This window comes from Pundamilia nyererei, unplaced genomic scaffold (genome assembly GCF_000239375.1).
Source record: "Pundamilia nyererei isolate P.nyererei 1_Seehausen unplaced genomic scaffold, PunNye1.0 scaffold00013, whole genome shotgun sequence".
Lineage (NCBI taxonomy): Eukaryota > Metazoa > Chordata > Actinopteri > Cichliformes > Cichlidae > Pundamilia > Pundamilia nyererei.
In genome coordinates, this window is record NW_005187414.1 from 3,367,511 (window position 1) to 3,380,736 (window position 13,226).

The 13,226-nt window shown below is 41.9% G+C and overlaps 1 protein-coding gene across 1 annotated transcript; it reads left to right on the top strand.

Moving 5' to 3' along the window:
* The first annotated feature begins 3,426 nt into the window (after positions 1-3,426).
* Positions 3,427-11,171, top strand: enpp5 (ectonucleotide pyrophosphatase/phosphodiesterase 5). Its single transcript, XM_005724895.1, has 4 exons — positions 3,427-3,682; positions 5,709-6,611; positions 7,158-7,334; positions 8,879-11,171. The coding sequence occupies exons 2-4, from the start codon at positions 5,732-5,734 to the stop codon at positions 9,295-9,297; spliced, it is 1,476 nt and encodes a 491-aa protein (XP_005724952.1). The 5' UTR covers positions 3,427-3,682; positions 5,709-5,731; the 3' UTR covers positions 9,298-11,171.
* Positions 11,172-13,226: the final 2,055 nt, after the last annotated feature.

Sequence of the window (13,226 nt, forward strand, 5' to 3'; positions counted from 1 at the left end):
CAATGGGGCGCATCTACAAGCTTATATATACAGACAGAGAGTTTTTAAAAAATCAAGGAAAAACCTGAACCCACAAGGCCACGGGGTGAAAGATGACACAAGTGTGAAAACTGTCTGAATCATCAGTATGCTGCACAGGCTTGTACGGGCACCATTTGAACTGTTTCCAATAATCTGCCACTGATGTGAACGCAAAAGATGCAAAGCAAATACATTGTCTAAAAGGTTAAATTAATAGAATGGAACCATATCTGTGTAAGTTAACGTAAAGAGAGAGAGTTGTGTTCACAGCAGGCCAGTGAGATTTTGCAAATTTTGTGTTTGGTTGACTTCAGCCAATACAAAATAGTTTAGGTTTTAAAGTTTACCGTGTTTAATGAGTTTCACTTCTGCTTAAATATCCAGTCAGTGGGGCAAACATGGTTACTTTGTTTCTCTTTTTTATTCATTGAATCACTGATTTCTTATCGCCTTACTTCCTGGTGAATTCTTTCACCTCTGCTGGTCAAAATGAATCTATGTTCCACACCGAACTTTTGAAAATGCAATATATACACTAAATCATGCGTATCATGGATGTTTTCTCCAGGTACTCCAGCTTCCTCGCAAAGACAGCCTGGAGACCTGTCCATGTTGTATCCTGCCTTTGACACTATGACAGCTGTGATAGGCTCCAGACCCCTGTGCCCCTGAATTGGGTAAATGGAACAAAATGGATAGATAGGCTGTATTAAAAGGAAAGATTAGGCCTTTAGAGCATGCTAACATCTCTATAAGGCTGTTCAAAGAGATGGACAACTTATTAATGTATCCGGCTAAGTGCCTATAGTCTGATAAAATAATGTTCACATGTTTAACAAATATAATGTTTATTCATAGTCTGTATCTAAAAGATGGAAATTGAAAACATGGCGTCACCCGTTGGTCTGAAAGTCTTGCTTTGTAAATCTGAAGCTGAGCATTTATCGCCAACCCACCTTTTTTGAAAACAGACATTGTGAGTGAGGCATTGATCTAACTGACAAACTGAGGACAGCTCACGTTTATAAGTTAGCGACATGCAATAAAAGCCTGACAGCCCCAGTTTGTCACCCCTTCTTGTAATGATGGAGAGATAATGTACAAAACCAACATGATTGTTTTATTTCATAAGACTTTAAGCTTGAAACTGGGAACATAAACTTATTGCAAAATGTTTAACCGAGGTCATGGTTTATGGCAGCACAGGGTCATTTGCCATAAGTACAGCGCCTCTGGGTGACATAATGAACACTCAAAAGTTGGTATAGACATTAAACACAAGTGATATTACTATTGCTCTGATAAATTTAAATCAAGCAGAACCAAGCTCATTCCTTTTAAGCTATATTAAGTCATAATAGAGGACATGTTCAGCCTGATCTTTAGTTTGTTTGATGGGGGTGGAACAGTGGTTAACATTGTTTTCTCATAGCAAGAAGGCTTGAATGGCTTGAAAGGCTTAGTTCCCTGCTGGGGCCTTTCTGTGTGAAGTTGGCGTGTTCTTCCTGTGCCTGCGTGGGCTCCCTCCAGGTACTGTAGCTTCCTCACATAGTCCAAACTGGCCATAGGTGTGAATGTGGGCAGAAAAGATTGTATGTTTCTCCATTAGCCCTGTGATGGCTCCAGGGGTCTAGATATTAAGACTGTTTGTCATTGTGACCGTAACATCTTTGTCTGGGCTCGCTGATAAAATATCTAAGATCTACAGCTGGATGACAAGTTAAAGTATAAATCAGCACAAATATTTAACCTCATATGGAACCATTGTCCTTTCTTTTCCTGCAATTTGTCCCCTGCGTTTCCTCCTGCTTCAGCCCACTTTGAATGAGAACTAGAAAAGAAGGAGAATCCACGCCTGCACAGGGAAAACATGCAAACTCCCCACAGAAAGGCCTCGGCTTTTCCAAGAGCTGTCTTGCTGTGAGCAGCCGTGTAAACAACTTCCCCACTATACCACCCCTGGGAACATTAGACAACAAAAGCTGAACTTTATGTACCCATGAAGCTTTTAATCATCCCACATGATGATAAAAGAAAAAAAGGAAGTCTTCCACTTTTTCTTAAATTCCAGTTTCTTTGGGCTGTGCTCAGGGCTAAATATCAAATTATGCTTGGTCAGTTAAGAAGGTCAGTGTGTTCCTTTTATACAAATAAAGGCACAGTTTATCAAATTAATACAATATGGGTTAACTTTACCCCCACACTCCTCTGACAGATTAAACACACCGTGTCTGTGTCTGATTAAAATTTGGGTTTCCATATTCATTGTACTATTCCAAATGAGAAGGGAAACCGAATGACTCGCTGAAGCAGCACACATCAGTAAAAGAGCCGAGGCTGCCTCTGCAGACACGGAAGTGCTCGTCAGCAAGTCAGAAATAGTCTCGCTCTCACCACGCAGTGACATTATTGAGATGCCATATTTCGTTGTAGAGAATGTGAAGAAAGCCAGACCCAGGCCCAAATACACCCGCATGTAGGCAGGACGTGACTGACACCTTGTGGACAATCTTTTGCATGATTATTATAGATGAATACTGAATTACAGAGGATTGAAAGTCATTTTAATATGCGCACCGCATACAAGCCCAATTCCATCCACTGAAACCTTTTTCTAATAATCTCTGTAATAATAGCAAATAAAACTCTTCATATTTCTTTTTCCCACTTTCTTCTTCTGCAAGGAAATTTAATAAGCACATTCTGAAAAAATTCACAATTAATAAGCTATCTGCTTTTTAAAATGATGATCAGGAACCTAAGATCTCATATCTGATATGTGTCACAGCAACACAGACTCCTTACGCTTAAACTGTAACACATGAAGCCATAAAGAAAACAGAAAACGCAATGAAAGTTGAACATGAAGCACTTTCATTAATTCATACAAAATTTGCAGTAAATAAAAAATAAAACAAAATAAAATAAAAAGGTGTTATATGGCAGTATGGCATGCCAGGGTGCCTGTCAGGTAGAGAGGCTCTAAGATCGATGAAGATTCAGATCTCAGACGCTCAGATGAAAGTAAAACTCACTGCTCCTCACTGCTCACAGATGCTTCATCTCTGTTCATGTTTCACATTTTGCAAAGCCCTCCAGTGGGTCGAATTGGATCGTTTGTTCAGCCAGGTCTGGCTCCCTGGCCTTATGCTTAACATCTCTGCCCTATTTCACGTTTCAGCATTAGTATATTATTCAAGGAAACTGCTGAGGGGTTTAAAGCAGCAATACATTTTAATATAACTATTTCCAACGCAGCGTTTTATTATTTATGTGACACATTTAAACGTTCTCTTTTTTGCTCTTAAAACGAGACAAACTTAACCCCTCTGACACCCAGATGTCTATTTATAAAGCTGGATCACCCTCCCACCCATCACTCTTACCGGTCCGGCATTACGTCATTGGGACACACAGTTTGTGTGCACACTGGGAAATTTGAGGCGAATCATGCGTCTGCAGGAAACACCGGTCAGACTGCCTTTTGTCTGCATATGATCCGCTTTTGGTTTATAGCCTCTAAACACATAAAAGCAGCAGAGGGGCAAAAACACACAGCAGGCTGATAGGCGGGACTTCCTCCTGGCATAACTCAGCTAGTCGGGCTGTTTATCTCGTCGCGCAGCGCAGGGATCGAGCCAGTGCAGGATCTGATAACAAGGTAAGCCCGTTGACAGCAGCGGGGTTTGGCGTGTTTCTCAGTTTGTGCATGTAGTCTGCCTCGTTGTCGCTCCATCCGCTGCACTCGTGTAAATTGCACTCGTTGCTGTGCGTGGTTATTGTTGCAATCGGAACTGCGCGTTTTTTTTAGCTGTTAGCAATGCAGCACAAAGGCTAAAACACAGGATCTGTTATAATGTAGCGGACTGTCGGGAGGTTCACTTTAATTCGTCTGGATGTGAGTGTCTCTCTGTGTCGCCGTTGTGATATCCTCAGCTCGCCACATTTCCAATGACATCTTTGCTGTCATGAACTGAAATATCTAAATGTCGTTTTTATTATTATTTTATCATTTACGTTGTTATTTAAATCAATTTTCTCAATTAATTTCTGCATTGTTTTCATAACCAGCTTAGTGTAATGTATACATATATTTTTTATAATTTGTTTAATTAAGCCATTAGTTTTATTATTATTAATTAGTGATGCAAGTTCCAAGGAGGCATTTTCAGCTGTTTGTTTGATTCGGCCAAAAGTTCAAAACCCAGAGATCTGTTATGTGGAACAGCCCTCACATGTGCAAATGTGTGTTTCTTTTGCATGATTGATTTCCTAACTTTACTCTACTAATATTTTAATATATAAATCTGGGTAATCAGTAAATGTTGCCTTTGCATTCATAAACTTTACGGGGCTCAGCCCCTTAAGGGTTAGGGTAATTATCATAATGTCATGCATAGAGTGCGTTGCAGTTAATATTAATGTCACCGTTCAACCCATGTTCATTGACATGAATCCTGTTAAATGCTGATATTTATATCAATTAATATGTTCTATTTAGAATGTGAAATTGTGGACAAAGCAGAAGTTACCTCAGCTTTGTAACTTTTCTTGACTTGCCTTCATGTCCACTCTAACCTGTTTTATTTTGCTCTCTGCTGTCTTCATCCAACTCTTTCTCCTTCTCACCTTCCCCATCCAGTCTTTGTGTTGTCACCAAAAAGTAAATGGAACAGTGAAGCTGAATTTATCATCCAATAAAAAGCTGATTTACGTCACGTTACAACAATATTCTAATTAAATACTTGCTGCCACTGGCTGTTGACAGTCAACACTCTTCTGACGAGCTCTCTGGAGCTCTGCTGTACTGTAAACAAACAATGAGACTCAATTCAACCAGAACAGGAAACTAATAAAGCAGATCAGCTACGTGGCTGGCAAATAGCGGCTTATTGCTTAGAAAGCTGAAATTAGTTAATAAATCAGGTGGTCTAGCCTCCATTAGCTAATGCTTTTGATGCTGTTTAGAGAAGAAATATGCATAGGCAAACAATTTTCACATCACAGCAGTGACCGTTCATTACTGGAACAATTTGAACTTTCCCTTGTTAATGTTTCATTTGCATATGAAATTACATCTTTGCCTTCTTTCAGCTGCAGCAACACAAAATCTTAATTGTTAACAAAAAGCGACGCTGCAGCACCTCTGTGTGCGAACACTGGACATTTAAACTGTTTTTAGTGGTCACCTGTACTGTCTCCAATAGACAAGTTGAGAGGAAAAAATAAAATGCATACAGTCATTAAGGAAGGTAAAATGATGCCCTCAATGTTTTTGAACATTTTCACAAACTAGCTCACAGCTTCTTGTAAAAAAACAAATGTCTGTGTAGGCTTGTATCAGAAAACGTATAATGGAATATGGACGTGTCTGTGATTGGTTAGTATCCAATCTAATCTGTCAGGCTTTAGTTGAAACCACAGGTAGTTCCTCCAAAACTAGATTAGCAGATGGTACTTTTATATTGATGAGGAAGTGCACTAGATGAATAAAACAGTAAGTGCAGCTGATCAGATAATGTTGGAAGTTGGGTCTGCATTATCATACGATTTTCTAACTTTGTATGGATTAAATAATTTATCTATGATTTCAGTAAAAACCATAGATAATCATAGATTAATAACAGGTTATAGACTTAGAGGGGTTAAATGCTGGCTGTAGTCATTAATGTGTTGTTTTTCTGTAGGCTGTTTCGTCAGACTGCACACTATGCTCTGCTACTTGTTGCGAAGAGGCCGCAGTCCTCTGCTCTGCCTCTGGGCCCTGCTTCTGCCTCTGGCATCCCTCGATCGCCCAAGCCACCGTGGAAGTAGGGACTACCTTGTAACGGAGCGGCCCAAGCTGCTGCTCGTGTCCTTTGACGGCTTCCGTTGGGACTACATTGACCGTGTTCCAACGCCTAACTTCCGCAGCATCATGGACACAGGGGTGAAAGTGGAGTTTGTGGAGAATGCTTACATCACCAAAACCTTCACTAATCATTACAGCTTAGTGACGGGGCTGTATGCTGAGACGCATGGCATTGTGGCTAATGAGATGTACGACCCTGTTCTGAACCGGTCCTTCTCCATGGAGACGGACAGTGTTTATGATTCACGGTGGTGGGAGGAGGCTGTGCCCCTCTGGGTGACCATCCAGAAAGCTGGAGGACGGAGCGGGGCAGCGATGTGGCCCGGGTCTGATGTCAAAATCCACAACATGTACCCTACTCAGTACCTCCCCTACAACGCCTCAGTCTCCTTTGAAACCAGAGTGGAACGGATTATTGAGTGGTTCTCTGCACCAGAAGCTGAGGCGGTGGACTTTGGAGTTCTGTACTGGGAGGAGCCTGACGAGAGCGGGCACAACCTTGGACCTCAGAGTTCCTTAATGGACGTAGTCATCGCGTGGATTGATGAGAAGCTCGGCTTCCTTATAAACAAGCTAAAGGAGGCAGGGTTGTATGACAGAGTGAACCTCATAGTGACCAGTGACCATGGGATGGCTCAGCTTTCTCCTGAGAAGATCATAGAACTGGACGAGTACGTGAGCAGAGACCTGTACACCTGGGTGGATAAGAGTCCAGTGGTGGGAATCCTGCCCAACGAAGGTATAAACAGTAATGTTTTTGGAAATTCATTCACTTTCCTCTTCACCACCATTATGCTTGTATATTAAATATGAAGCTGCAGCTGTAAATGAACTTTATCTGGCCAAAAAGGGAAAGTGGATGTGCAGGACTGACCTAAACATTATCAGTTTAGTTAACAGTTCATACCACAGACAATCCTCCATGATGACCAAGGTTTACATCACAAACTTAATTTTTATTAAATTTGATCCAAAACCAGTGACTGAGCCATTTTCCCCATAGACTTCTACAGGACCGGAAGTGATCGCCATCTGGTGGCCTTCATATAGAATGGAGGCTTAAGGCATTTCTGCACTTGCTCAATTTTTCTGACCTAGAAACTATAGTCATCTTATATTCATCCTGTCTGTAACTGTAGGCTATGTCCGTCTTTTATATACAGTTGCTGCTTTTCAGTTAATCTCTAAAGTATTGAACTTTTGTTCCTCATGAGCCGCCGTTCATAAATCAGAATTTGCAGCCTCTATAAAGATTTTCTGCTACCGCTCGTTATGTGTCCTTCAGGGAAACTCGACGAGGTGTATAATCTGCTGGTGGATGCAAACCCGAACATGGTGGTGTACAAGAAGGAGGAGATTCCCCAGCACTACCATTATCAGCACAACACAAGGATCATGCCCATTGTCATAGAGGCCAAAGAAGGCTGGACCATCATGCAGAACAGGACCGGACCCTTCATGCGTACGTTTTTGCACATCACAAAGCTCTGCTGAGTCGTTACTGTGCACATTAAACAGGTTTTGTCAGTTTGTTTTAGCAGCAGCCTTTTTTCTGCTCTAATAATAGCTTCACAGAAGGTTTATTTCAGTCACTGAACCAGCGCTTGGTTTAGAGCAGCTGTAATTAACAAAGAAAGCTGGATATGCTTTCCCTTAGGACCAGCAAGAGTGTGTTTGAGTTAAAAAGTGTGTGTGTGTATGGATGGGTTTGGAGGCTTTTAGTGCATTAACTCTAAGTGCAATCATTTTTTCCTAATACAAAACCTACTGAGCATCACCTCCTCAGATTAGAGCGTTCAGACCCATGTGCCATGGAGGCAGAGTGTCTTTTCACCAGCTAATGTCACTGCTTAATTCCTCCTCGCTGCTTGAAGGCTTGTTAATGAGTGAAATGACCAGGTGGAGCCTGCAGCTGGAAAGAAAACTCGCAGACTTTCAGTCTTCAGGGACAAAGCGATGTGAGACTGCTTAGATACACATGTGTGTATTATGATGCTTTCCTGCTATAACAAAGTTTTTGAGAGGGAGCGATATGCATTCATGACTAAAACATGCCTCTTCCCGTGCAGCAGTGGCCCCTTCTGTTTCTCAGTGCATCACAGAGCTCTGTGGAGTAATGCAATACAAATAACACTGCAGCTCCACAAACCCAGTCATTCTTCTTTGTTTACATCAATTGAAAGAAAATGTGCTCTGCGTTTCTTGGTATTCCATTATATGTCTGTCTCTATTTATTTGGCATTTGCCTTTATTAGATACTGCAGTGGGAGACATTTTATACATCCATATTTAGTTGCTAGCAGCATTCTTCTTCCCTGCCTCCGCCGGCTGATTGCTGCACTTCTGTGTTCATTCCTTGCGACATCGATCAGTGGAATGGGATTACAGCACTGGTAGAATTGCTAATGTTCTTGCATGCGCGCGCACGTGTGTGTAGTTGTGCATGTTTACAAAACAAAAATATAGAGGAAAGAAATGTCGAGCAGGCAACGTTGGGGATCGGAAATCTCCGCAGGGTATCTTTAAGGTAAGATTTATGGCAGACCCTGGACCTGCTCGAATGGCCGTTAAACCCTCTGAAGCTGCCGTCGCAGCAGCGCTGATAGAGTGTATTGATTTTTACTCACAGCGCGCTGAGAGAATCACGTCAGATCTTCTGGATGTAATAGCACTGATAAATTTGAGGAGCGGCTGCTAGCCTGTCTAAGCTTTCATGTAAGGTCTTTGTGTTTTGTGATTTCATTTTCAGTTTTTGTTTGGGCTGTGCTGTGATTGATTTAGCCTTATCCCGTCTGCTGAGGCAAGTCGCTTTGGCAGTAAATCATCAGGTAGAGCTGCGGCGCCAGGTCCCATAAATCTGGAAACAAAACGAGCGGTCTGTGATTTATGGGATGTGAAAACCAGATATAGATGTATAAAAGGTCTATTAGCAACAGAATAATAATTTACATCAAAGATTTCCACCTTCTTATGCAAATGTTTTTGTCTTTTTTTTTTCATCTCCAGTGGGAAACCATGGCTATAACAACAGCTTACGTAGCATGCAGCCTGTGTTCGTGGCTCGTGGGCCGGCCTTTCGTGAGAATTACGTCAAATCCTCCATGCGCTCCGTTGACCTTTACCCTCTCATGTGCCACATCCTGTCCATCCGCCCTATGCCGAACAACGGCTCCCTCTCGAATGTTCAGGACCTCCTGTCCATAGAGCCCACTGTGACCACGCCGGTCCCGCCTCACCCTCCCGTTCCCCCTCCGGGCACCGGGTACTCCTGCGCCCCCATCGTGGGCTCGTTCCTCGGTGTGGTTTTGGTGCTGGGCTTCCTAGTGGTCTACGTCATACTAGTGACACTCAAACAGCGGCCCTCGAGAAAACACAGGAGCTGGGAGATGTCGCAGCCTTTACTGCAAGAGGATTTGCACCTGTAGCTTGAGAGCGGAAAGAAAGGCAGACGTAAAAGAAGAGGAGGTATTCCTCCTCCCAAGGTACTCCCACATCCAGAAGCATCCCCTGAATGCCTCCCTTACAGCACTAAATGCCGTTGTGCTGCTCTTGTTATTCACTGAAGATCAAGGAAATGTACCCTCCCACTCGTGCGTAGGGGTACGTCTGGTGTAAGGGAAACGTCCCGGGCGTGCTTCTGGTTTGGGTTTATTCAGAATAATGGGTTTCTTAGTGGCTTTGCTTTGATTGTGAATTCTACCTAATAGCGTCTAACATTTTCATTGTCACTTTATGAGTAAAGATACAAAAGTATACGTGAAGTTTGAGCCTGTGATTGTAAAAGGGTGAGCTTTTGGTAGCCAAGCCTGTGACACGGATGATATCGAGGTATCAGTATGCTCAAATCCCACTAAAGCTGTTCTTTTCCAAGGTGGGGTGTAAAAATCTTGTAATGGTGCGTACCTTCAGACAATCTTACCTTGTTGGAATTTATAATGTTACACTCATTAGCTTGTTGGGAAGCTGTGCCATGAGCACAGAAGGTCAAACGAGTAACTTTTTGGAAAGCCTACTGACACCTTTCCCATCCTGACAGTGAGAGTCGTCTTCAGTCCGTTTGCTTTGACATTTTCAAATCTATGCAAAACAGATTTGTATGTCATAAAGTGAAAAAGGGATCTGGTGAGATTTTTTTTTTTTTCCGTCACCACCTGTTCTTCTTGTGGTCTGAGCACTGAATAAGATGTTACTTGGAACTACAAATGCTGTGATTAATCTAAACTATTCCAAACTGTTCGTTTTAAGCACTTGACTGTGGTCAGTGTTACTTCTGAATGTTAACCGGAACCACTAAAGTCTCACTCTTCGTGCCAAGCTACTGCTCATACGTGTAGGTCGTTCCATGAGCTAATCACTTCAGTAGTCAGTTACCATTTGCCTTTGAACTTAACCGAGAACATCTCTCGAACGTGTGCAGTTGTTTGTGCGTCTGTCCTTTTTTTGTGTGTGTCAGGAGGGCTTTTTTTTTTTTCTTCCAGTGTAAGATGATTGTGTAGTGCCCTTCCATTCATATGTCTGCTGTCATTACCATGCTCATTTGTTGGTGAAATGTGAAGTGCAATTGCTGTTGGTCAGTATTTGTGTTAGGAGTTTTAAGGGTTCTGTTTGGTTGAGAAGACTATTTCGAGCATGACTTGCGAGAGCTGTTCCCGTAATTTGCACTACAGGATTGAAATGAAACTGAATGAAGGGGCAGTAGCTGGAAGCTTCTAGGTCATGTATAATTTGCACTTCTAGTTTGTAGTTGCTGTTTGAAATGACGAAAAAAGATAGGTGCCTCTTGCTTAAAAGCTTTTTAAGTAGCATAATCGGAGAGAGAGGTAGAAGACTAGAATTATAATCTGCAGATTAAATACTATCATTTTTTTTCCAGCGTCTTTTAAGAAAGAATTGGTTCAATTTCAATTTTCTCCTTTTTGCTTTTCGACGCACTGACTTTACCCGTGCCCGAAAATGACAGACATCACTGTGATATATACTTTTTACAAAATTTAAATTCATAAATTGAGAGCATTTATATGAAATTGTTAATTTTCTGAGAATTGTGTTGTTTTATGACGGAAAAGTGTTGTCTGATAATTTTCCCCTAACTTGTTGACAGAGAAGTGAAATGTATCCATGCTATATTCCAAAAACGATTTATTTGAAGTTTTTAAGAAAAGAAAGAATATTAGATGAAGCTGATCTCAGTTTGTTACTACCTTGGATTAAAATCATGGATATTTAATATCATTTACAAATTAACTATCTTTGCCATATTGAAGCAAATAATGAGTCTTCTGGAAATAAAGGGACTAATGTGAAAATAACTGTGTTTGTTGATTATTATTATTATTATTTTAACCCTTGTGTTCGAGGCCCAGATCTTTACATTTTTTCTCTTAGTCCACAAAAATGTAAATTTTGTAGTAATCTGTCATTCTTCAGAAATGCAGCTAAATACTGTAAAGTGTGATGCATTTAAGGAACAAAAAAATAAATAAGAGCAGCACGGTGGTTAGCACTGTTGCCATCTTTTAACCTTTTTAAGTTGGGTTTTATTGTTCATCAATAACACAGATTCACCTCAGTAAGTAACACAGACTCTTTGCCTTAACAAAACTTCCTTCCTGTATTTTCCAATGGGTGAAGATAACATCTAATAGATAATCGAGAATTTTATATCAAGGGGCACATACAGCACACTTTAATCCTAAGTGGGTGACCGGTGGAACTCCCCTTTCTGTCAGTATAAAGAAGTTTAATAACACATTTAATCCCTGAATGTAATAAAAAGACGACAGTATGTCTCAGTCATTCCACATGACAAAGAAATGCTGGTGCAGTAAATGAAAGACACGTGTCAGCATCACCGTTTGAGCTGAAACTGCAAGAAATAAATACAGAAAAACTGGAAAACTCATTAAAATACATTTGAATGTCTGAAATTTTAAGCCCTCTTTTTTGCACCCATCCAGTGGATGTGTGTTTCTAAGTTACTGGCCACAAACAAAGCTTGCACCTCTGCCATCTTATAATCATTACAGTACCCACTATCCCCCTCTTTTCTATCTTACTGGTGGAGGAAACCTGGCAAGGTGCATTTACACAGATTTTACGTAAGCAAGTCTAGAAAATGCACAAGGGCTCTACAGCTTATCAACCTTGCAAAGGTCCCAGAAGATTAAGTCATCGTGCTCTGATTTAAAGTTCTGAAAGGTTTTCGGTGTTTATGTGCTGCTCTCTGTCCTTGCAAGCCATCACATTTAAAACCGGAATATCCGTGAAGGGGCACAGTCCTCAGCTTTTACGCTATCCACTCGTTAACTTGCAGGATCAAAGGTCTTTTATAAGTTATCACTGGAATTTGCTCAGTGCGCTCAGTCAGTGAGTCAGAGGCAGGCACACGGTGTGAAAACACTGACCACTCCAGCACTACTCCTCCACTTTCAACTTCAAGGTCTGCTGCCAGACATGGACAACATCTACGAAACACTAGATCACGAAGATGTGCCCGCAGGACGCGATCGCGTCGAGCCCAAATATGAGAACTCGGGTGAGGCGAGGGAGCAGCTGTACAGCGAGGTGCTGGTCCACAGGCCGTCTCAGGAGGAAGACCGCAGCTCCCCGGATTACATGGAGATCAGGGAAGGGGGCAAACACAGCGACTCCTCTTCTTCATCCAGCGACGACGAGGACGCTAAAGCGAGAAAGGAAAAAGTGGAGCCCCAGCCTGCGGTGGAAGTGGAGGCACAGGTGCAGGAGGTGAGCGGCGAGGCGCACAACGGATCCAGGCGCTCATCCTCCTCCTCAGATTCATCCGCCTCACCCGGAGATCCTTGCGACGACCCGCCGTTTCAGAGGAAGATCCAGGAAGAGGATAACGCCGAGGATGGGATGATGATGGCCTACAGCCGCCCTAAAACTGACCCCGAGCCGCAGGAGTCTGTCGACTACACGCTTAAAACTCTGGAAAGTGTCTCTTTGGATGAAAGCAGCTCTGCGCCAGCTGATCCCAACCAGCCTAACATCGCCCTGTACATTAAGGTGAGACATATGCTATACTATATAAAACGAGCTCTGCAGGGTTGATCCAGGCATCAACAGTACACAGCCTCAGGGTTCAGCATGAGCCTTCAGGCGCGTGGAATTTCACTGAGGCCAAGTAGCGCATCCTTTTGAAGAGACTCATCATTTGCTCCTGTGCATATTATATTATATTATATTATATTATATTATATTATAGAAATGATAATTCACCTCATTAGACTTCCATGTGGTTACTAGTTAAGTCTAAATAGTTATATTTAAATATAAGTGTTACTAAGCTGTGTATATTTAGAAGAACAATGCATGTTTAAAAGAATAGTGCATA